The sequence below is a fragment of the Aphelocoma coerulescens genome, chromosome 2 (assembly GCF_041296385.1).
Source record: "Aphelocoma coerulescens isolate FSJ_1873_10779 chromosome 2, UR_Acoe_1.0, whole genome shotgun sequence".
Classification (NCBI taxonomy): domain Eukaryota; kingdom Metazoa; phylum Chordata; class Aves; order Passeriformes; family Corvidae; genus Aphelocoma; species Aphelocoma coerulescens.
The window spans coordinates 51,673,330-51,698,393 of record NC_091015.1 but is presented as its reverse complement, the minus strand read 5'-3'; the positions used below and the strand labels follow the sequence as shown (position 1 = coordinate 51,698,393).

At 38.9% G+C, this 25,064-nt stretch overlaps 1 protein-coding gene across 1 annotated transcript in view; it reads left to right on the top strand.

Annotated features, from left to right (window-relative positions):
- The window catches only part of ZNRF2 (zinc and ring finger 2), a 53,813-nt gene that overhangs the window by 20,594 nt on the left and 8,155 nt on the right, over positions 1–25,064 (top strand). Inside the window, exon 2 of the mRNA XM_069007423.1 lies at positions 10,667–10,762. Within this exon, the coding sequence (XP_068863524.1) occupies positions 10,667–10,762 (96 nt within the window). The remainder of the gene's footprint in view (positions 1–10,666; positions 10,763–25,064) is intronic.

Below are 25,064 nucleotides of genomic sequence, written 5' to 3'. Positions count from 1 at the left end.
TTGGGAGGGGTTATATCTTTTTGAGTTCAGTTCTGTCTTTTTCTGAACCAATTATGCATCTTCTTTACTGTTCCTCTTATTTGGCATTTTGGATGCTTTCTTCACAATGGTACATTCCCAAATGTTCTTAAAAGGTTCTGTCTTAGACATAGGAACTTTTGCAAAACTAGTGGTTACATTACATGGATATGTGTTACTGAAACTTCAGCAACATGTTTTCTCAAAACACATTTTCCCAAAATTTGTATGTTATTCATGTTAAACACTTAAATTATGTTAATACTGATGAATTTAATGGTCTCATTCCAGTGTACACTTTTGAAATTAACGTGTTTTGTAACCAACCCGTGGACCTCTCCCCATTTTGTAATATTCTCTTTAATTATGTTAAATGTCTGGCTTCTTATGATCCAACACCCAAGTTTGGCCAATAGTCCATACATTAAGGTAAATATTCTCCAAATTGGAAGAATAGATGGGTCAATGTAGAGTGAATTCTCTTAGCTGAATTTTCCATTTAAAAACAAAAGGCTGCTTTAGGATAAGCAGAGATGTCAGTACTTTTAAATAAAAAGTTAATCCTTAAACAAAATTGTTCTGACAATGAATGGTATTTTTAAGCCTAGACTTTTCTAATAAGTTCAATTCTTTTTCATAAGTCATACTTCTACTCTGGAAAAAAAACAGGACAAATAAGCAAAAAACAAAAAACCCACCCCCAAAACCCCAAAACAACCTCCCCACAACAAATCCAGATAAGCAACCAACCAGCCCTACTTACTCAACTCTCACCAGTTTCAAGTGAAGGAAAGTAAATGAGTACATTGGTTAGATATTTCTCTGCTGAATTGATAAATGCTGTCATCTATGGAGGACTGCTGTTTTGGAAAGATAAAGGGGGAAAATACAGAGTATAATAATACAGGAAAATCTGCTGTTGTGCTTAAGTAATAAAAATTCTTGTATGTGTGCTGAAAAAATAGATGAAAAGCACAAGAAAACAAGTATGCATTGAAACCTTTGTTCTTGACTTTCTTGAAACTGTAATAGGTAAAATTTTCCTGTTACACTGAGTAATAAATGTAATAATAAGTAGTTTTGGAATATAATTTAATGTTGCTGTCAAAAAATGAATCATTATTATGCTTGGAATTAATATATAAACTCCTGGGAGCACCCCACATAATAATTTAACATTTTACTTACGTATATTCTTCCCAGATGTAATCTTTTTCTTTTGTACTCTGACTTTTTTGTCATTGATTGGTTTTCCCCTTTTTTTTTTTGTCACTGCTACCTCTATTTCTGCAGGAACAAGTAGGTTATTGGTAAGTATTTCAACTAAATCAGACTTTACAAAGTTTTGCCTTAGTGAGGACCTCTTTTTTTACCCTCACTTACTTTGGTAAAAACTTTGTAGACAACAGACTAATTGTCTGTAAATGCTGTGCTTTCTCAGGCCTCCATTATCGCCTTGTTTGTGTAGTAGAGTAATAGTTCTCAGATTCTCCGAGAGACTGTCTTCTGCATGCTTTCCAGCAGCATCATTATCTGTGCCGTCTTCTAAGATGCTGCCTTCTCCTGGGGCTTGCTCCTTTGTTCTTGTCTGCTGCGTTTCAAGTGCAGTGTTTACTTTGTCTCTCCCATTTCTTTTTTTCGTAAGACCTCGTATGCATTTTGGCCAGTTTGCTCAGAAGACTTCTCTGCATCCAACAAGATGCTCTGTTTCACGTGTTCAGTTTAGTCATCTTTGTCAACCATTATTCAGCCATTTTCACATCATACCTCTTCCCTTTTAGCTATCATTAAATATATTCTCAGCATGGTATAGCCACCCTCTCCTCTCTTATTATCGTGCTTCATGTAATTTTGATCAGATTTGTTGCACTGTACAGTCAAGTTTTCAAGACATTTACGCCTGTGCATTTTGAAAAAGCAGGACTTGATTCTTCTTATCGTGGAGCAGCTCTTCCTATACTCTCTTTTCAATGATGTGATTTCTAATGGAAACTTTTTCTTTAACCCTGAAAGTAGTGACTTTATTGACAGCGTGAAGTAGGGCAGGGGAGTGTAGACAAACTGGTTCCCTGCACTTAAAAATTGGTAGTTGTCTTGCCAAATTACTCAGTTACTCAAGAAGTGCCTTCTTCTGACGACAGAACACAGTTGTCCTGTCTGTCTTCCTCCACTTGTATTGTGAAATGATGAGTGGAAAGACCTTTTTCAGGTGTTTGAGGAAAATGTTGCTCCAGGCAATATGAGAAAATTGAGGGAGTAGCAAAATTCAAGAAGAAAAACAAACGTCTGTGTTCAGGAGAGACTGGGAATGGGAGACAATTCTTCCGTTTTGAACTGTGGTGGGTGAGTTAAGAAGAAAAAGACAGTGGGAATATGGGGTATCTCTGAAGCAAGAGTTTTCAGGCATTTCATTTGCTTAAAAGTTTTCAGACTTCCAAGCTGGCCTGTAGTGAGTTATTTGTCATCATCTGATAATGCAAGAACTGAGCTAGTTAGACAGGTTGATCTTGCCTGCCGAGTGTAAATAAAATGTTTGTGCCCTGAACAATTGATTATACTTTCTGGCTACTTGCTCTCTGAGGAAGGTAGTCAGCTAGGCTCAAAAATGTGCCCACCCTGGCTGAACTTCATATTCAGACAACAGCTCAGCTCCACAAGGTTTTACCTGAGTGGCAAGTGGCTCCACTTGTGTACAGAAGCCTCTGGAATGGTGATAGGGTTAGTTTCTTCCCATACTCCTGATGCTACCCTGCCAATGTGGCTAGAGGGGGACCTTACTCTTGTCTCTACTTGCCAGAAATCTGATGATGGAGCGCCATGAGAGAGAAGGAAAATGTCTTTCCTTTGTTGTCCTTGAGTCAGATTTTGGAAGGGAGTCATCACACCTACGTGTAAAAGAGAAGTGTGTTTCCTTGGGTTCTCTCACTTGTGCCCCTCCCTTGGGAAAGATGCAGTGGAAGTGAAAGATATTTTTCTGGGCAAAGTCTCATTGTTAAATGGAGCATTTTTTACATGAAAACCGAGGCTTGCTCCCAACCAAAGTTTATATTCAGACTTGTCAGTCTTCAGCTGCTTCAGATCCATTGAGAAACTTGTGGTATGGATCTCTCTGTGATGGGAAGGGTGTGATGTGTCTGACATGCAGGTATGAAGGAGTAAGTTAAAGAGTGAGTTAATAGCTTACAAGTCACTTAAAAAACTGTTCTTGTTTATGTGCTTGTCAGTTTGAAAGTGCAGATTAAGACTTTGGATGATGGAGGCTTGAGCAATCTCTCATTTAGCTTGACTACAGATCCCTATGGATGATGGGATGGGAGGGTAACACCGACCCACAAAACAGGTGGAACTAAAGAGGTCTTTCCTTCTCCCTTTGTTGGGTGCTTGCATCGATCTGAAATGTCACTCTTAAAAGGCTGTTCCTCTAATAACGGCTGTTCTTAATTTTCCATTAAAAGTTAATATCAATCTTTCCACAGGTCTTTCCTGCCTGTAATTTCATCTTCTGGTTTGCAAGATATATTAAAATTGGCCTTTTTTCCTCTCTCTTAATGGTTGTGTTCATTCATTTTTCTAAAACTGTGCAGCTGTCAATTACAATCATCATCACATGTTACTTTTACATTGATATTAGACGCCTGAAGTCGTGCAGTTGATAACAGCTTTGTTTATGAGTCAGAAAATGTCTTGTTCAGTTTCTCTTCTTCATTCTGTACTGCATTATTTTTCAGTGATTGCAACTGAAGACCTAACTTCCTCACTTACCAAGATGAAGGGAGCTGAAGAAGATAATGTAATAAGATTCTGTCTTTCATAACTTTTTGCTTAGGAGATGAATTACTATCCAAACATAACTTTCCTAATTATTCTGTGGAATCCTTAATTTAAATAGTTCAGGTTTTTTTTAATCCCCCACTTTATCCCCCCTTTCCCACTGAGTTCTGTGGCACATTTGAATCAGAAAATACAAGAGAAAATTCCTTGTTTCCCTCAAAAAATTCACAGGTTTGTTTACTTCAGTGTTATGGCACAGAAGTGGGGAAGAAAACCCCACTGGATGATGAACCTGAAATCAGTCAGTGCTTATTTGTTCTTATTGTGGCTCAGTTTTCTAGGAAAGACAGAGCTTAGAATGTTTGTATTGTGTTCCTTATTTCTGTTTGATTTCCTATTCTCTCCAAAGTGAGGGGAGTATTTCTTTATTTCTTTCCATCTCCAGAAGTCTTTCCAGATGGTGCTGTGTTCTCCTGGCTTAGACGATTGACACATAAGGAAGGATGGAAGGTAGAGAACCAGATGTGATTTTTCACTGAGACATTTTCTTCCTTTACAAAAAACTTATGCCCATAAAATGGCAAACTTTCTCTGAGTAGCCATTTGTATTGCCAGCTACAGCACCTAGTAATTTTCCTGTAGAAGGTTCCCTGGGAATTGGTAATGCTCTTTTTCTTTTTGCTTTCCAATTTAAGTACTTTTTTAAAATGTTAGTTCTTTGTTCTTGAATTTAGTGTGAAATAATTTTCATATTCTGTTTGATGGCTAGGGTAAACTTGCCAGGTAAGATGTTAGCTGTATTAAAGCAGTATGCTTTCATGTACAAAGCTTCATGGTTTTGGGCTTGCAGAATGACTCATTCTATTTTTCCATTTCATCTGTCTGAAGAGAAGAGAGAATTCTGTGGCCATATAATTCTGATAGACCATGTGGTCTTTACTGGACAGCTTTTTTTTTTTCCTTCTTCAAGTTTTACAAATCAGTTTATAGAGGAAAGGAGTAACAGAATTTTTTCTTGACCAGGACTATTACTTCACCAAGAATCTGAATTATTTCCATTTATTATTCTTAAAATCTCACTTCATGGTCTTCTGCACAGTTGAACAGAAAAGGAAGAAGTGGAAGAAATAGAGGCATTATGCTATGACTTCAAAATATTTATATTTTTGATATATATTCTTATTAGCCAAGCTAGAGGATGTGGTCTAGGTGAAAAAGTAGGTGGATGCTGAAGTAGTTGGGGAAAAAAATCCTGCAGCTGCTCTAGGAAAGCAATTCAAATCAAGTATCACAGTGGTCTGCTTTGGGTCTGTTTTCAGTCAACTCTTTTTTGGAGGCTGGAGACTTGAAAAAACTAAGTAAAATGCTAAACTGGTAAGCACTATGGAGGGCAAAATTTGGGTTCATAGTTGTTTTTAACAAGTTAGAAGAGTGCTCATAATTGATTAAAAAAGACAGATGAGAGTTACTAAATCTGAGCAGAAATGCAACACTAAAAATGGAACTTGGCTAGCAGCAGTTTTGCTGAAGATTTAGGGGTTGTTGTGAGACATGAGAGGAATGAGCCAATCACCTGTTGGTTTGTTTAAAATGTACCTACCTATATATACACACATAAATGAGATATCGCTGTGTATAGATAGATCTATATATAGCTGACACCTAGTTTAATGGAACAATGTGATAGGTAAGTATTAATTCCTGCTTAGGACTTGTGAAGTCTTAGACTGAGAGCTCTGCCCAGTTCTTGGCAGTGCACCATGGTAAGGCTGGAGAGAGGCCAGAGGACAACAAGAGCAATAAAAGATTTAGGCATCAGGGCCTGTGAGGAAAGATTAGCGTAACCTGTTTTTTTTCAGACTAGGGGAAAAAGGTAAAGGGCACACACTTCCCAGTGTCTACATGTGTTTTATACTGAGCAGAGTTACTGACTGTTTTCCATGTCTACTGAACACGTAAGAAGTAATCAACTCTTTTTTTGTGTGGTATTGTTTCCTTTTTAGCATCATTATGCAGGCTTTCTTTGTATGATAGTCATTTTGCATACCATCCTTATACCATCATATTTACTGGATGCTGTGTTTCCACATGGTCTGTACTACTTTTTCTAAGTACCAAAGAGCATGTGTGAATATGTAAGTAACGCTTGTCAGTCTTCTTATTCTCAGATACACCTTAGAAAAGGTGTGTGGATGCAAGGATTTCTCTTATGACTTCTTTAAATGCAAAACAAGGTGGACTTACCCATCTCATTTGAAAACACCAGGATACAAAGACTTCAAATAGTAATATGCTGCATACTTTAAAAGAGCAGCTGCTCCCATTCTACTTTTAGTTTGGCCTTCTCAGTGTTCCACTCATGTTTTCTGCTGATCAGGCCGATTCAATTTTTTGTCTTGGTGCAGGTTTCATTTGTGCTTACCTCTTGCTACAACTGTTTAATATTGGCTGAAAGGATCATTCACTCTTCTGTGCAAGTCTAACACGGCTTCAACATGTTTCCTTTATGTGCAATTCTGTGACACTCTGCACTGTGTTGTCTGGAAGCTCTTAGCAGTTCTTTTTTTTTGCACCACGAACTAGATATTTCAGTATAAGTGCCAGCGTGATTTTGTAAAAGTCTTAGAGATCCAGGATTGTTATTCACTGGATGTTTTATGTTTGCTCTGCTGCGCACTGAAGTGCAAGTTAAGCAGTCTGATGTTTGCAAAGCAAGGCAAACACAGTAAGGTATCACTAAGAGGTTGAAACTGGTACCAATAGAATGAGTGGCCACCCATCAACCTGTCCCTGTGGGTAGTTGCCAAGCCTGCCAGAAATGAAAATTATGGGTTTGATAGATGGATGTGAGAGAAGATGGGATTTCTTGGCTAACTGGAAGTTCACTTGCAAGAGATGGCAGAGCTTGAAGAAAGTGATACATTCAAGAGAATGAGAGACAGAATTCACCTCTGATATAAGTCCTGATACTTAAGCAGGTTTACTTATTTCAGATTTTCTGTGCCACTTTGGGATTTTCTAGTAGCTGTACTGCAACTTTCTGTTCTGTGTTCATTTCTTGTAATTGTACTTTTTTTCCAGGATTTTGGTTTCATTTTAAGTGTTACTTTCAGTATTACAGTCAGGGTTGTGAAACTAGATGGTGGGAGCTTGTAAGAATTTGGCTCCTTGCCCTCCTAAGGATGCAGTTGTAAAAGTGAGCTAGAGGTGTGTGCTTGCTCAGTTTTGGTGCTCAGTTCTTTAGTGCTGTACTTCTGTATGCAGGGAATGGGGTGGGAAGTGGTTTTTCAGCTGACTTAGTGTGTCACAGGCAGAGTTCTCAACTATGGGAAAAGGAAGGTCAACTTTGCAGTTATGTGCCAACAGTGACAATGCTCACACAAAGGTGATGGTTTGTCATCTTGGATAAAAATAAGGGATGCTTTGAAATCAACTACTTCCTAAAAGCTGGATTTTTACACGGACCTGTATATTATCTGCTGTGCTCTCCTTGTAAAGAGAGTGAGAAAGTAGTTGAGTTTCACAGGTTTTTGGAACACACTTCATGTGATGCTACCTCATCTGATAACTGCTTCCACTTTTTTGTCTAAATGTCTGTGAATTCATTATCTACAAAATTCCGTAAAACAAGTCATGTAGAGAGCAAGTTATTTCTGACCTGTTGCTGATTGTTAAAAGTCATGTGAAACTTTCTTTAAGTTACTGGAATTGTTCCTTGAGACTGATGGTAAAAACAAACATAGGCTATAAATGTTGTTAGCCTGCTGGGCAGGGGTACAATAGAGTCTTTGTTCTTACCGAGTAGTTAATTGTAAACTGGGTCATGAGACTATTGCCTTCACATTTGAGGAAAGGTGGGAAAACACCAGCTTTTTAAGGATCTTCAACTGGCTTGTGGACAGTGTAGATTGTTCTCTTATTTATATTTTTCAAATACAGTTAGAATAAAGTAAATATTATGTCTGTAGTAAAAATAATTGTTTTTTGGGGTTACTAAATCGAGTTGGAAATAGTAATTTCCTTCACGCAGAACTTACACTATGCATCTCTTGGGGAAGATGGCTAAATCCAGGAGCTGGATTGCAGCGGAACATTGTGAAATGAGAAATTGGATATCACTTGTATTTAAAGAACGTTTCAGCAAGTGTTGTGAGCCCAAGGCTCTTTTTCTGCTATTATGCTAGTCTCTGGCATGCAGCTGATTGTGGTCACTGGAAAAATGTATTTTCCACAAATACACCTTTTACTTCTTTCAGCTAAGTTGTTCCTTAAAGCTTATTTAAGTGTGATGTCCTCTGTTCTTTGGGTTCTTCAGTTCTGCACACTGAGTAGAGCTACAGAAGTCAGGTATCCCAGACTTGCTGTGTCAGGAGGATGTTTGTAGTTGTGTAACCATTACCTTCACATCCCCCCTGACACAGTACAAGCCACAACAAAATGTATTGTTAAAATACTTACTATATTGCTAGAACACAGATCATTTACTAGGTTTAAAGGCAGGTGCATGGTAGTAAAAGCACGTTCATCTGTATACTCTAGGTGGATAACCTGAAAGATTTTACACAGACATCTATCTTCAAGCATGGTTTTAAGTAAAAGCAGTATTATTATTAAATTAGCATTATTATCATTATTATTTATTATTATTACCTATTATGTTTATTATTATTATAATAATATTATTGTATCAAGCTCTCTGTAATATTTTATTTGGATTAAAACATTTCCTCCAAGAATTCCTGGGATACGTACCTTCTTAACACTGTTAACTTTAACAGTGGTTCTAAGGACCTGTTGGTGGTGGTTGTCCCTGCCCCCTGTCACTCCCAATTACATGTGCTCATGACTCTAGGGAATAAGCTAGAAGAGTTCTGTCCAGAAAGCAGAGGGGACTTGTTAATGACTGTCCCAGTGCTTAACTAGCCATGAACATAAATGTTAACTTGCTGTAATGCAAACACTCCCTTCTGTCACAGCAGGGCTTGGTCTGAAGCATATAAGGAAGTTAGAGGCTTTTTCACATGAAACTGTGTTGTCAACTACGCCTTATAGAAGCATAGAAATGAAAATAATGCATGGGTCTTATAGTCTAGTCAAAACCTAGTAATCAGCAGCATTGGGGTGATAAAGATTGAGAGAAAATTTACCCTGGGTCAGTTTTTGAAGAAGCCCATTATAAAACAGTAATGGATAGGTTTGGGTGTTTGGATGACTGAGATACTAAGTTTGATCTTAGTCATGTTGGGCCTGGGTGAAGGAGGCGACACAGTGGCTGAAAGGTCACTGATAAGGCTTTCAACAAGTAAATAATTCCTTTCAACTTGTTTTTTCCGAAAGACATGTTTCTCTGTGCTGTGCTTATTGATCTGTGGTTGTAACTGTTGTTTGTAAAGATGTGGGTTGGGGAGGAGGATTAAAATTAGGGAGAGAAGAGCAATATTTAAACTGAAGTGTAAGATTGATACAAAGAAGAAATAGATATGACTAAAATTGGAAGAAGCAGAACAATACTTTATCTCAGGAAGCGGTTTCCAGCACGTGTTCAGCTGCTGCCCTAAGTTCCTTAAGGTTGTTACTGGTTGTCCTCTTTGACTTGCTTCCATTAGCTGCCCATAAGAAATAATTTTTTTGATAAAGGAAGTGCAGTAGTTGTATTGAGTGCTAATGCTTCAGGTTAGTTGCTTGATCTACATCTGGATAATAATTAACAGAAAAGATGAAAATTCTCAGGCATCAGTTACTTGAAAGTACAGCATCAAGTTGCTTGTCATCCTTGACTGACTCGGTTTTTGGTGGACTCCCAAGGTTAGAAGTACAAAAGCAAGAGGAAACAAACTAAAACATGTGGGAGCAGGCTCAGATGGGCATGTTGGTGGAAGGTGCAGTGACCTTTTATACAGGCCTGCATCATTACTCTTCAACAGCACCAGAGAGGAAGTTGTGCCTTTGTGCTGAGAGTGGATGTAGATTAGATATTTTTGCTGAATGTTGTCCTATTGGACATTCTGCCTGTAGGTGTACTCCTTAACAGCTACTACGCATCGAGATCCCTGTTGGTGGCTTTTTTGTCTCTCCCTTGTGTGTTAATTATTCAGCAGATCAAAATCTATCAGGCTTTTCTGTGGGCTGTAAAAGTTGTCCAGCTGATCTTGTCCTTTAACTGGAAGACTGCTGTCTTTGGCAATGACATAAATTAAGGTATTAAGCACTTTTGTCATAGACTGTTATGCAGTTGCATCACAATCCAGACTGTCTTAATTATTCTTTACCCCATGTTGCCTGAGGCGGTGACCTCAAAAGCTAAACAAGGTCATGCTTGGCTAGGATGAGAGCAGTCAAATTCAGTGCTACAGGAAATATTAGTGATTCAGTAGGTGAGGCAACAACCCTGAGTTAATATTTTCCCAGTGCCCCAGACTGGTAAAAGATGCTGCAACTTGTATGATGAGATGTAAAACCAAGATCCTTGGGTAAAGTTTCAGTGCAATTCCCGGTAAAAATGAACATGTTAATTCAGGGTTCCTGCTCAAGTTCAAATTTTCATGCCTATGTCCTCTACACATTTGTAATTTCTGTTTTAGTAGAGTCATATGATCCTCTTGCTCCTGCCTGAAACTGTTCTTAAAGTTGTTGGGAAAGTTTGTGGTCTAGAGGTGCTGACAGTGTTTGCAGAATGATTTCCAGAAATGATCCATTTTGAGATCTTTTGAAATCAAGGGAATTCTATTATGTAAAAAAATGTCAGGTCAAAAATTAAAAGCCTCCAAGATTTCTTTTTTCTTTCTTTTAATGTCTGCAGAATAGCTTTTTGGCTTATATATATATATTTACTATATGGTTGAGTATGCTCACACTTACATATTTTTATTTTCCATAGGATTCAAGTGCCCTGTATGTTCAAAGTTTGTATCTTCTGACGAAATGGATTTACATCTTGTGATGTGTTTGACAAAACCAAGGATAACCTACAATGGTAAGAAAGAAGTAAGCTGATAATTATTTATTCATTTTAAACATCAGTGTGATAATAATCCTTTACTTAATAAGATATTCTGGTAACTAGTTTGGTAGACTCAGAAATTATGTATTTTTTTTTTGCTTGTAGTTTATTTTTTTTCTAATTAATTCCTAAGAACTTGGTCTTTTTTTACTGCATGCCAATATAATTTGCCCTGTGTTGTGCAAATATAAAATTTTTCTTGTTTGAATGTGTTTATTCCATTTTTTTGACCACTGGTGAGTATGTGTTTGTGTTTATTGTCCAGTTGAGATATGTGTAGCTTACACATCCTTTCATCTAATGACATCAGGTAGTGGGGTGGGTCAATCGAGTCTCCTGGGGGCTTTATTAAGAATTGTTACTTGACATGCTGTGCATTTGCACATTATTCAAGAAAATTACCCTTTCTTGAAGGAACTAAAGAGCTTCTTCTTCGGTTGATTCCATATGTGATACTTCATAATGACTGTTTATATGTTTTTGTTGTTTTAATTAAACTGGCCAATATCAAATGAATCACCTGTAGTAGCACTGGTTTTTCTCCCTACTACTAAGCTCTCCTTCTAGGCGACCTTTAATGCAAGGCAAACAGGACTTTTGCCATTGAGATCAAACCTGTCTATCACTGCGGCTTAGGCTGACACTCAGTTCTATGGCAAGCACACAAAAAGGCTTCAGGAAACCAGGGATTAGAAAATCAGACTGAAATTTTAGTGCCTGCTTTGACAGAAAATCTTACAGTGCATCTTCAATGAGATTATTGCCCACCAGTCATCCAATGTCAGAACAGAATGCAGTTAGAAAGAAATTGTAGAGAGAGGGAGCTGAACTTTTTTTGGAGGTGAACAGCAAGAAGCTGAAAGCTGGTGCTTGCAAGTTACATCAGGGAAAATCTGGTTCAGTGTAAAGTAGAAATGTCACATAATGAGGGTGGTCAAGGCACTTGAAGAGGTTATGCAACCTCTGTCCTTGAGCAGTTTAGTCTAACTTGGTTATGCTTTGAGTGAGGGGCTGGACCAGAAGACTGCCAGAGCTCCCTTCCAACATAAGTTATTTATTACATAAATAACCTGCAGTGTCATGGGCTCTTTGACCCTCCAGGCACCTTGCTGTTATGGTATTCTATGCTGGACTTTTTTATTGGAACAAGTCTGGAGAATGTTTGGGCCCACCTTATTCTTCAGATAGCATAATGCTATCCAATACTACTGGTCCTTAATTGCAAAAATAATTTGAAATCGTATGCTTAGAGTCGTGAAATCCATTTGAAAGCACAGTACTTAGGAAAAGTAAATATTTCTTTTTTCTTCCTGGTGTTACCACACATATATTTGAGAAGGTTGACTTCATCTAACAGAGAGGGCTTTTTTTCTCTTTGTTTTTCCTTTTTAAATTTAGATCTGAGCATTTTCCAAGATAAGTTGTGTTCTGAGGGATGTTGGACATTGGAAAGAAGAGAAGCAGGCAGCAAAATGCACTTGGGATCAGTTAGGGTGGAGCAGGAGGAGGCAGACTGGCAGAGAACAAGCTCTGGCACTAATCCATCTGATGGGGTGTGCACAAATTATGAGTTGACTGGCTGAAATCTTTTGCCCCTGCTGCTTCCTACACATACATACGAGTGCACTCAGCTGGCTTAACTTTTGTTCAAAGATATGGAAATTACATAATGTAACCTCTCAGAACTATTTATGATGTTTGTTTGAATCGCAGTGATGCCATATTCAGACTCCTTTTGCCTTCTTGCACTGTTTCAGCTTACATTGCTAGTTGGAGCTCCTTTGGGCCATCTTTTTACCTTTGCACAGTATTTTAAGTCAACAAATGAGCAGAAGTAAAACCTGTGAGTGGCAGCTGAAGCTACTATGGATGATCTGCAGCATGACAAAAGTGGTTGTGGGCAATGCAATATGAGTTAACAGGAGCATGCCATCGCTCAGTTTAGGTGTCTGCTGTACAGTGAGCCTCAGGAACTGATTCTAGGACATGGTTATATAAGTGTGAAATAAGGAAATTATCAAATTAGGTAGGCTGGTTTGAGAGAGATGCTTACTTAGAAGTATGGTCTCATTTTCATAAACACTTAATGGAAGTGTGCATTGATCCTTGTGGCTCCAGTTGGTTAGTTCCTGGAGTCACAGACTAAATCTTAAATTATAGCCTATAGCTGGTTATTTGAATTACTGCAGCACAATGAAATTGAGGATAGGGCTTCTCAGTTATGTAGTGCTCAGTTGTTACTTTGTGATATGCTTGTGGTCCCTTTAATGCAGCTAATGAAGGAAAATTAACTAGCAGATTGGTCGCTTAATGCTGCCATGATTTCAGGCCTAGACCTGTACATGACTGTCTATATGCATGCATTCTTTTCTTGTCTATTTTGCTGTTTGTCATCATGAGAGCAGTGATGAGCCTGCCTTTTGGCCATGGGCTGAGGGCATCTCAAGTTTTGTTTGAGAGAAGAAAAGATGCTGCTGTCAACTTTTGATACCTTCTTCCAAAATGGAAGGCATCTCTTTATGCTTTACTTTCTCATTGTTATCTTGGCTTTATGCCACATATACTCAAATAGAGCCAACCAAGCATCATTTGCTTGTGTTGCTCACTGATAATTTCCCAGTCCTGTTATCACTAGAAGGAAAAATACCTTTTTTCTTCTTTTTTTCCCCCCTCCTCACCTCCTTTTGTCTCTGAGGTTTATGTTGCAGGTAGATGAAGGGAGCCTTAGACTTTGCAGGTGCAGAAATATTTAGAGATTGAGCAGTTGGATTGAACTGTGCTTATGTCTAGTTCTGTTCTAGATGTTTCCTCATGATACCGTAGATGTATTAGTTGTTCTTTCTAAGAAACACCAGGCAGCAAATTGTATGTATTTTGTCATTCTGTGAAGACAAACCTTTCTTTTTAAATATGAGTCCAAGGCATAGAGTCTCCCCCAGAAAAACGTTATAAGACTGCTTAGTTGTGATTAGAAGTTTAAATAAATTAATGAGTCCTCCCAGCCAATCTCTAATTGCTTTCTGAGCTACCTTTGTGCATTGCATTTGGCAGTTGAAAGGGTCAGTGAACTGCAAACTTGGACAGCTGTCTGATTTACATGTGTTTTCTGAAAGAGTGGTCAAAAAATTGTCTCAATTCTATGCTGGAAGTTGTGCTGATTTTCATGTAAATATATCAGTACATTTTATTAGCCTTATTCTTTCAAAATCATGTGACTTGCCTGCAACAGAGATCTCATTGCTGACTCAATCTGGCATGTAAAAAGAGCTCTTTCTTATTTTCTGTGGAACTTTGTTCCACATTTCTTAAACTACTTGTGGTGCTCACACATGAACCAATATACAGGCATTTTTATTCAAATGCTGGTTAAATGAATGGTATTGTGCAAAAAACATTGTGGTGTTTGGTGATGTTGTCTTGAAAAACCTTTCCTAGCAATTAGCAAATACTGTTACTTGCTGAGTTGCTGAGGAGCCGGAGTAGGTCCCATACACTGGTTAAGCACAGGTTGCCAAAAGCCAGTTTTATGAAGAAAGTGGGTTACTTGCTAGTTGACAGGATTGTTTTAAAAAAGACTGCTGAAATACTGTGTAGCTATACCTGTTCCTTCGAGCTTCTTCACAGTGTTAAATGAGGCCCCTTGCACCATTTTGTTCAAATTTGTCATGGTGACTGACGAGCAGGGAGCCCACTTAGGGACTACTCTGTGAAAGGTGTTTCTTACACTGTAGCCCTGTGTTTTGGTCAGGCAGGGGCATTTATATGTGAATTTCCTCAGTGCTTTGGAAGCAACTTGCCTTAAACTCCTTGCTGATGATTAGAGGTGCCTGGTGAAGTTTGGGTTTTGAATATAATTATTGTTTATTTTGTGCTGTTACAATATTGATACAGCTTTTTTCATTGGAAGATGTTTTATAAAAAATTGAGGAGACACTGGAGAGACTTGTGACTTTAGATGCTTTGCAACAAGTGCACCCAATTCCTTCTGATGAAACCCTGCAGTTGGTTCTGAAATAATTTTGGTTTTCATTTTTAAAATCCTTTGTTTGTTTCTCGGCACACTTCATAAGACTCCCTTATTTTTATTATTATTAGAGGGCCCCTCAGAGGGCAGGGATAGCAGCCTGGCACCTGGCCAGATGGGGAAGCCAGTGACCCTGGAGAGCTGGGGAGAGCCAGTCAGCTCACTAGACTGGTTGGCTGGCTTGGCGAGCCAGCCTGCCCTCTTTCAAAAGTTTTGACTGAATTAGCACATTCCTGTGGAATATTTTGGGTTTCATCAAGTCAGCACTTTCTGTTGGAATGGTGTTCTACTGGAAACTTTCTAAGCTGATCTCCTCAAAGCTGCTTGCTCAGGGGTGGTGCTGCTTTGACATCAGTGCTGCTCTCGCTCAGACCGCTCTGCATTTAATTCACATATGGCAGTGGGTCTGACTCTTGACCAACATATTTACTCAGGTTCATTTTAAGGAGAAAAGCTTTCACTGGTGTAATTCAGAGAGGAAGCAGGTTGAGACATCCAGTGCATGAGCTGCTGAAGGTTTTTTCCTCACTTGAAGTAAGGGCTTCGTAGTTTTTAAATTACAGCAAGTGAATATTTTAGACCTATCATATTAAAAACCAGCAGGAGAGATCAGACATCACAGATGGTAGGGATTATAGATATGATTTTATATTAAGAGTTTATCCAATTTCTTTGAAATGGAGAATTACCATGTGGAAAACTATTACAGACAGAATATTAAAAATTAAGGTATGTGTACCAGAAGGAAAAAGAGGAGTGGAACTCAATGTGCTCTTCCTGCCTGGCAATGTACTTTGTTTTCTGGGGTGTTTGTCTACCACCAGACACGAAGAGTGGAATGTTCCCATGCCATCTAACTAAATTCAGAGAATCACAGGATATTCTGAGTTGGAAGGAACACACAAGGATCATTGAGTCCAACTTGTAAGTGCATGACCCACACAGAAATTGAACCCACGACATCGGTGTTTTAGCACCATGCTCTGACCAACTGAGCCAATCTCAAATTGACTTGGGCCATGACAGTGCAATTGATTCAGATTAGCAAGGATGCAAAGAAGGGTTTTGTAATGACTTAAACACACTGATCTTTGTTCTAAATCGATTTGAGCTGTTGGGTTAAGTTTTGTCTTGTGAGGAGAGCGTTTCTTGCTGGGACTGCCACATGCTGCAACTTGCATGTGAGCAAGTGTCAGGATCTTGAGCTGGAATCTGTGTAAGCAGTAATCCTAGAGGACTTGTCATCATCGAAATGACAGCCATAACATGCATTTTGGTCCAGAGTAGAGACTTAAATACTGGCATGAGTCACCTAAAGGACTAAATAAAAATATTTTGGAATGGGGCTCACCTAATTTTTAATAACACGAGTTACAACCTTTGTTGACTGCTGTCCTTTTCAGCATCTTTGGGGCAAGATACTTACTCCAGAACTTGAGTTCATATTGCTCAGTAGAAGGAAAGAAAAACAGTGCACATTAACCTTATATTTGAAGCACCAAAATGCATTATTCTGGTAGTCCTGCCCACTGCAGTGACTTGGTTTGCTTGGTCACTTCTGTGCACCAAGGGAGAGTATTTTATTCAGCAGGGCTAGTGCTCTCAACTGTTTTGACTGATGCACTCAAAACTTAAGGAATGAAAAGAATTATTAATTTCAAGTTAATTTCTCTGCCAGGGTTCCTGAGATCATACCCTGAAAGACCTTGCAAAAGGGCATCTTGCCAGTCTGCCTGGAAAAGCTTAAGCCTTCCTCCTTGTCCTCATCCTTTAATAGGACTAGACTTTCAGCAGAGCAGTACAAAATAATGCTAAGGCACATCAGTTATTTCATTCCACTTTAGCCAAGGTGTAAAATTCTCCATAGAATTTCTTGATTCTTTCATTTTAAAAGTTTAACAAGATTCTTGGCTAAAAGTTTCTAGCTTCTTACTCTGCCCTAGGTGGTTCTGTGCTCTGTCCTCAGGGATGCTGGGGAGGCAGAAGAGCATACTTTAAAAGGTAGTTTAACAGAACATGTAAAAAGACAGTTATCCCCTGCTTGCAGTTAAAATAGTGGTATTTACTCTTTCTTTTGATCTTTTGTATTCGTGAACATCCTCAGAGTAGGAGGTTCATTCAGTTTCCCTAATGCTATAAAACTGTTTTCTTCAGTAGTTCTTGAAAATATAAAGAGCTGTTGGACTTTGAGATTTTGTTTAACGTGGCGACAGTAGAACATTATTATAGTAAATAAAGTTTTCATCTCAGACGTTTGCACAGATGTTCTTCTCTGAATTAATATAATATCAGCTCAGACTTTTCATAACTTGTCTTGCAAATCATTATTAAATTTCAGGAGGGAATTGTCATATTAAGAAGAGAAATTGTGTTTGATGTAATGTTTGATTAAAATATATTGACTGGTTTTTACTTTCTCCCTTTAAGAATTGTTGATAATGTTTGACAAGAACTTTCACTGATGTTCACCAGTCTAGGCCAAAATAGCTACTTGTCCAAACCAGACTGCTGAGAGGAACAGTGGCAAACTTAATTTCTTCCTCTGTTTGTTCAGTAAAGCTGTATTCCTGCCATCCCAAATCTCTCCTTCAACAGTTTTGGTACCTCACAGAAGAGCATCACTGCAAAAGCAGCCTGTTACACTTCAAGTTTGTTGGGAAGGGAGATTGTTCATCTTAAAGAGTAATGCTGATAAATGTCACTAAACAAAACCACAGTCTAGTTCAACTTGTGCAGCCTGTGCCTGCCTCCTAAAGGGAGGAGGTAGGACCTGCTTCAGTGACCCCATTCCAGCCTCAGTCCCTGGATGAACTGGGTCAGTCTGTTACAGTGTGACGTTGCAGCACTTTTAGAGGCTGCAGTCTCTTATCTTTCCTCCACACCCACAAACTGTCAACCCTTTGCTATGGAGCCAGAAGACTAAGCTGTGTGTTTGTAATGGTGTGGCTGTGAAGAAAGCTCATCAAATGGGAACATAGTGTAACTGACAGGGAAGTACTTGGAATGTCTGGAGAAGCAATTCCCAGAACTGCAGACTGCCCCATTTATCTCAGCAAGATATACTCTTGGAGATGTAGTGGTGGTGGTTGAGGTATCAATATTGCTTATTATTTTGCTTTTCGTGCAAGAGAAAGGGGGATATAGATTTCTAAATAAGCTATGACAGCTCACTTTCATGGTTCAGGTCGGAAATGCTCGATAGATGATGCTGGATTTTCTTTCTTCAGTAATGAAGTTGACATGCTTGGATCCTGCTGAGAAGGACACACTGCAGAGATCACATCTATTAATATCTTAAACTTTTCTCTCATTTGTTGTGCATGTGACTTACTCTTTTAACAAGCCTTTGGGGAGAAGTATTTTTTGCACACTTTCCCTTCAGCCAGGCCTAAATCTGTTAGACTGAGCTTGCTGTGACAAAGCCATGGCAAATCGCTCCTAGCCAAAATAGCTGCAATGTCACCTCATACTTAATTCAGTTCTTGAGAACAAGACAGCTTTTTTTTCTCAGTACACTGGGATTGCCTTTATATAAATGCATACCTGTGCAGTGGGGATATTTTATATGCAGCACTGGATAAATACAGTAAAGCTTTTAACAGCTATAGAACAAGCCTGTTTCTGAAAGAAATAGAGAAAATGGGATCATTCATGTGCTGAATAGCTCAAGTTTTTTTTTTTTTTTGCTTATATGCTGCTCCTTAGCCTCAGATACTGCTGTTGTCTTGCTGTTGCACTGACAGTGCTGCTGAAGTCAAATGACAATTCTTGTCCTAGAGAATGACAGATACACCTGTGAACCAGTGCTGCAAGGAGCACCTGCGGGTGGCACAAGGAGGGATGCAGCTCGGGCGAGGAGGGGGCCCGATACCTGCGCTGTGTGTCACTGTGCCTCTCTTACATAATGGCAGCGCAGTGCCGCCTGCAGCAGAAAGCCCAGGGACAGCTCTGTCCGCTCGCTGGGCTGTGACTCCGCAGCACGTGATGCGGGCAGACAGGAGCTACCTTCCATGCCTTGCACTTAATCAGTCTTCAGCTCTGAGAGGTCATTCAGAGGATGTCATAAATCGCGTCTGCAACTGCTGCAGTCTTGTGACTGCTGGGAACTTAGCTCCAGGGGAAATAATGTTCCTAGTTTTGCTAGTTTTGTATGGTAATTCTGCAGTCTTTAAAGCTGATACCTCTAAAACCTTAAGATTTTACTCATTTGCTAGCAGCAATCTGCTTTTTTTTTTTTTCTTAGTTGTCCTGTGGAGACAAAACCTTGAAAATATCCCTTTTCTAATCATAGAAAATGGATTTCATTTGCTGGATTTTGAAATAAAACTACTTGAATTCATTGGGTTTTAAAAAATAAATGCCAGACTACATCTCACTGAGATCAAGTGATCTATGTAGGATTTTCATAGTATTTCCTTCCCTAAATTCCTCACTGTTTTGCAGGAACTAATAGAGATTATTTGCAGGTCAGGACTTTCCTTCTTTTTTTTTTTTTTTCTAAAGAAGTGTAAAGGAATAAGAGGCACTCCTTCTGGCTCAGAAACTGCCCCAAGGGCAGATCAATTTGAAAGGATTGCCTGAAATGTCATTTGTAGTTAATTTTTTTCTCCAGATTAAAATCTTGCTTTAAAACCTGCTACCCTGTGATTACTTACATAGTCTTGTGCTTGTGAGGTGCAGACTCAGCCATTCAATGTAGAAAAGAAGTCAGTCCAGCTTTTGTAGGGGACTTCAGTGATAAAACAAGCCAAACTCTTCAGAAACAAGCTGGGTGAGAACACTGCTAGTGTGATAGAATACTCTCACTTCTAAACTGGAGATTATTATCCCTGCTTACACAGGGGAAAAGATTACCAGTTTCTAGTATTTTTAACAAAATCCAGTGATTCTAGAACAGGCTGTAAAACACCTACTGACACAGGTACAAAATACTAGACTTGCCTATTGTATCCTGCCTGGGAGAACGTCCTTGCTCCCCGAAGTTTGTGTTACTTTGTCTCATGTGGCTACAGATTTGCTCAGCTTCAGAAATAACCCCAAGTTCTAACACACAGCTGAAACATGAGAAACTTCACTGGTGTTTAGTGCTAAACTATATTAACGAACCCTTGTTAAAATTTCCTCATAAAAACCTCAACTTCCATTTTAACCCAGCACTAACAGCTATCTGTAATTTGAAGCTGTATCCGATTTTCATCATTTTGACTATGTTCCTCATGCCCTCCTTCCTTGTGTGAAGTTTCATTAGATACTATTTATGTGTAATGTTAAACATTTGATAGCCCCTGTGTAGCTAAGCAAGAATGTAGCATTCACTGTTAATTTTTAGCCCATAAATAATGTTTATTGGTTTGGAATGAAGAGATGGAGGAAGGAATAGTTTGGTTAACACTTAGGTTTTTTTTCTCCCTAGTTCCAAGGAAGTCTATTTTAATCTATGGCTTTATTAGCTGAAATGATGTCATAATGGTGTTCAATAGTTTTGGTAGCCTCTAAATTGAAAAAAACGAGGATAAAAATAAAACTTTAATATGGATGTAGAAATATACTGCCATATTGTGGGCATGTAACTTGGAACAAATACTGGAGAAGTGTCTTTGGGGACTTTTGGTTTTTTAAACATGTCATCCATGTTAATCTTTTTGTGTTACTGTTCATGAATGATCAGGATTGCTGAATACTGTTGAAATTGTGCTTTTTTATTTCACTTAGTTGCTTTAAAATGTAAAGGAGGGTTTATTGGTGGTTTGGTTTTTTGTATGGTTTTTTTTTCCTCCTCTTGCAAATCAATACCTACATACTCAGTATCTCACTGGGATAGTAATAAGCTGTAGGTACCTGTTAGCACCAGAAATACTGTATCTCTATGCTTGCTGCAATAAATTATAATACTGGATAATGGGTTAGTGTAGAGTAGAAAAATGGAGATAACTTTGAAAACTCTGACTCAATATCTGATGCTATCAGAACCTTCTGCATTCAGACATGTTTTGCATTCCATCTATATCACAAGGATAATTGCATTTAAAAGAGGAATAGCTTGTAAAAAGCAGACTGTCTGCTGTGAAAAGAAAAGACAGACAAGTAAAAATTATGCAGTGATTTATATCCTTGTCCCATGTACGCACGTTAACACCAGACATTGTGTTAACCTGGAGAAGGCTGATCTGGAGCCTGCTGGGAAAAGTACCTCTAGGCCTAGCACCTGGCACTGGGGTTAGTAAGCCAGCCTTTATGCACACTGAGTTTTGGCACCAGTGTTTTCATTCTGTGTTGCTTGGTAATGCATCATATCTTCCCTAAGAATAGTGTCTTAGTCACACACACCTGCTTTTTTCCCCCTCCTCCTGTTTTACCTTAGGCTCATAGTTTCATCTTTCATGCCATCTCCCTATGCACTCATTTTGCATCAGATCAAACCAAACTCCTCTGCAAGCTTGCAATGAGTCAGTTACTTGGCCAATGTTAAAAGACTGGAAAAAAGACTTGGCAAAACTCATTGTGCTCAGGGCACCTGTAGGAAGCCTGGAATAGGACAAAGTGAACAAAACATGGAATCAAATCCTTCATCCAACTTCAAAACGAGTCACCATTAAAGTAACCCATATTGCCCAGACTAATAGGATAGATAACTTCATCTGTGCTGCTTCTCTTCATTCTGTCTCTCTGCCTCTGTTGTTTGGGGACACTTCCTGCCCTACCCTTCCCTTCTGTGAAGTTTTCTAATGCATTTGTTTTATCTGCCTTCTGTCAAGTGAGAGTTTGCACAGATTTCATTAAGCCAGTGTGTCCCCATCACACTCCTAGTTTATTGTAGACCATGAATAATGAAACTTCTTATTTGAAAATCTTTGCAAAGCAACTCTGGCTTCTGGCCATAGTTTCAGTGATGGTGAATGGTTTAAGATTTGCCATTTGGAAAACTCTTCTCTGCAATCTTTTTGGTCTCCTTTTGGGTTGGGGGATAAAATAACTTCAGTCACTTAAAAAAGCTGACAAAGCAAAAGGGATTTCCTAAACTCTGTGGGGATCTTTTTGAACAGCCATATCAACATCCTGCACTTTTGAGATCTTATCCAACTTAGATCTTTCCTTCAGCTTCATCAGACAGTCATCTTCTGTTGTTTCCTCTGCCACATCCGTGCTCTGCCTTACCTGCCCAGTTTTTAAGAACATTGTTGGTGATAGCATCCAGTCTTGATTTGGAAAAGTTGCTCATTTTTACAGACTTACAGCATCTGAGTGAAGTCTTCCTTCTGATGGTAAAGCTATTGAAGAGACCTGTCTCTGCACTGTATTTGGAAGGAAATCTTTACCCTTCTCCTGACCAGTGGTAGTTTTTCTTCATCAAATCATTAACTCAGATACCCAGGTGATTTACTACCAGAAGAAGCTTCTATAGATAAATGTTCTTGGGGTTATATGCCTGGCTGGTTGTGGTGGGGTTAGGATTTTTTTGTTGTTTTGATTAGTTAGTTGGGTGGTTGTTTTTTTTGGTGGGTTTTAGTTGCTGCTTGTTTGGTTTGGGGTTTTGTTTCTTTACCTTTGGTAAAGAAGCTATCTGCTATGCAAGACAAGCTGGAATTCGGGTCTCTCTCATTTTTCTTGAGTGTACCCTTCTTGGTGACCCTGCCCGTTGCTTAAGCAGAAACTATGGTTCACCCACCTTTGAACTGGATTTCTGGATTGCAGTCCCAAGTTTTTAACAGGCCTAAATTGATTTTTCACCTACCATAGCAGTTTCTTAGTGCTGATATGGATTGGTGGGTGCATATAAGTAGCACTTAAATATTTTGCTTTGTTTTACTCCTGAACAAAGAAAAACAATAGAGGATCTGCATGCGTGGATCCCACACTTCTATTCTTTCTTGCCTGTTTCTTTAAGTTTCCTTCATCCCAGCTCTATCTCCAGCTCCCTGTAAGAAACAATCCTCTCTAAATGCAGCAGACTCTGTCAGCAATACCTGCTGGTTGCCTCTGGCCATTTAATCAACCACTCCTCCTTTTGTAGCATACTTGTGGTGTAAGAATCTTTTTGATGGTAAACTCAGCCTTGACAAGTGTAAATCATTCTTACCTGATGGGAGCCAAGGAGGATGTATTCCCCAAGTGATTCTTTCTTTATGCTCTTTCCTAAGGTATCTTGTTTTGCTGCTGTTTTGTTTCTCGTGGGTTTGCCCCCTTTACATGCTGCTTTTAACTCCTGACATTCAAGATTAACACCCGGTACCCTGAGAGGTCATGTAATACTGATGAAAAACCAAGAAAACAGCCTGCAGGCAGCTTCCTTATTCCATGTGTTGCAATAAGCAGCTTTGTTTCAGGCAGCATGTGCTGGGCTACACCGTTCATGGTGGGATTTCACAGTGGGGCACAAGTTTTCTATGGCTGCATTCAAGACTTTTTCACCCAATCGCTTCCTGAGAAGACAATAGTTAGAAGTATTATCTTCCAGAAGCAGTGTTTCTGACAGGAGCAGGGTAAGCCTTGGGACAAAACACAGCATGCCAAGGAAGACTCTTCAAGGTACCTCTTGGGTCATTCAAAAAACAAATATGTATCAGTTCACTTGAAGTGGGGACTTAGTACAAGATGGGTGAGTCTGGCAAAAAGTCTACATCATGTTCTGGAGGACGAGACTGTTTATTTGTGGTTCATTTATGAACAGGTGCAGCTCTTTGGCCCTTACCTAGGCTAAAATTTGACAATTTAAAGACATGGTACTTACAAATGTGGTGAATGGAACTTGCCTTTAGAAGTCAGTGCAACAGAAGAAAGTTATTTAGCTACCTTGAGATGATTTAATGTCCAAAGGCATCTTAAACTGCAAGCAGACTGATTAAACAGACGTTGGAAAGACTTAAGCAGAAGTTTTAGAGTCAATCAGATAATTGTATTGAGAGCAAATCTTGAATTACTGTGGAAAGGCACAGACATTGGCAATAAATTTCAAAATAGGATGACAAGACATTTCATGTCCAGTTGGGCTGATAGAATTTATCTAGTATAAATACCTATTTCACCCCAACACTTTCTGCCAGAAGTATAAATATGGACTGAGAAAGCTGGTACACTGATCACAATAGCACAGGAATGTTGATGCTTCAAAGTGAGGAGCTTTATTTCTCTGACTATTTGGCCTTTTTTACAAAGCCTCGTTTTTCAGTGGGAGCCCTGAGGTGCAAACTTGACTTTGTCTGCAAGCAAGATACCTTAATTGGACATTGTATTAAAGCTGTGTTATTTATACTTAGGATTTAATTTTTTTTTTCAGAATCATAACTTGTATTGACACCCTGTGTCATACAGCTCCAGCTAGGTTTCCCTTGTACTTGCTGAAGCTAAGTCTCTCCACAAAAGAACTGTTTTCCTCAGCGTGCAAATGCTTCTGCCTTCTATATTAATTAGCTACCTGGACACAGTTCTGTTTAGGTGGACTATGACTACACAACACAGGCTTTTTTTACGCCTGCTCCCTAAAATGTATTTCTATCACTACTATTTCAGTTTTTATCTTTATCTAACCAGATGTATTTTTTCTCTACTATAGGCCCGATTGTTATCTGTCTGAACAGGAAGCATCTAGCTATTTCTCAGAATTTACTAAGCTCAGAATGTCCTACAAAAATTTAAATCCAGCTCTTCAAATGTGGGTTAGCTAAGAAACAATGAAATTTCTTCTATCTTAGCCTAGTGTTGCTATACAAGTGTTGCCACTTAGGCCTTATTCTGCAAATATTTTTCTTTCCCTTTGTTTTGTGTGCTCCCTCCCCTTTACTTTTGTGTTTTGAGAAGAGGGAGCACCAAAGACTGTAGACAATGTTTGTGCAGGAAGTCTTTCATGATGGTATCTGTTTGTATATAGCTATCTCAGACCTGGACCAACACTGAGCAACATGAGAGGGAAGGGGAAAACAAGGATGATGCTTGGACTGTGAGTAGGAAATGGTAATGGGCTGCCGTGTTGGAAGGGGTGAAGAGTGAGATGTCGAACATCACAACATCCCCCAACCCGGCAATTCATCAAGCACTTTGTCAGTATTTGATGAAGTGCCACATTTGTTGTAGCTTGTTAGCTTGCTTTAGAGAGGTTTAGCTTTTGTGTATTGTGGCTGGGAAGGTATTTTTGGATTGCTTAAGTTCTAGGTATTACCACATGGGTCGTGCAGTGGTGTTTGGGGTTATTGTATGCACAAAAATTTGCAACCTGTGCTTGTTTGATTAGCACAAGGGTATTGGTTTTTTTCAGCA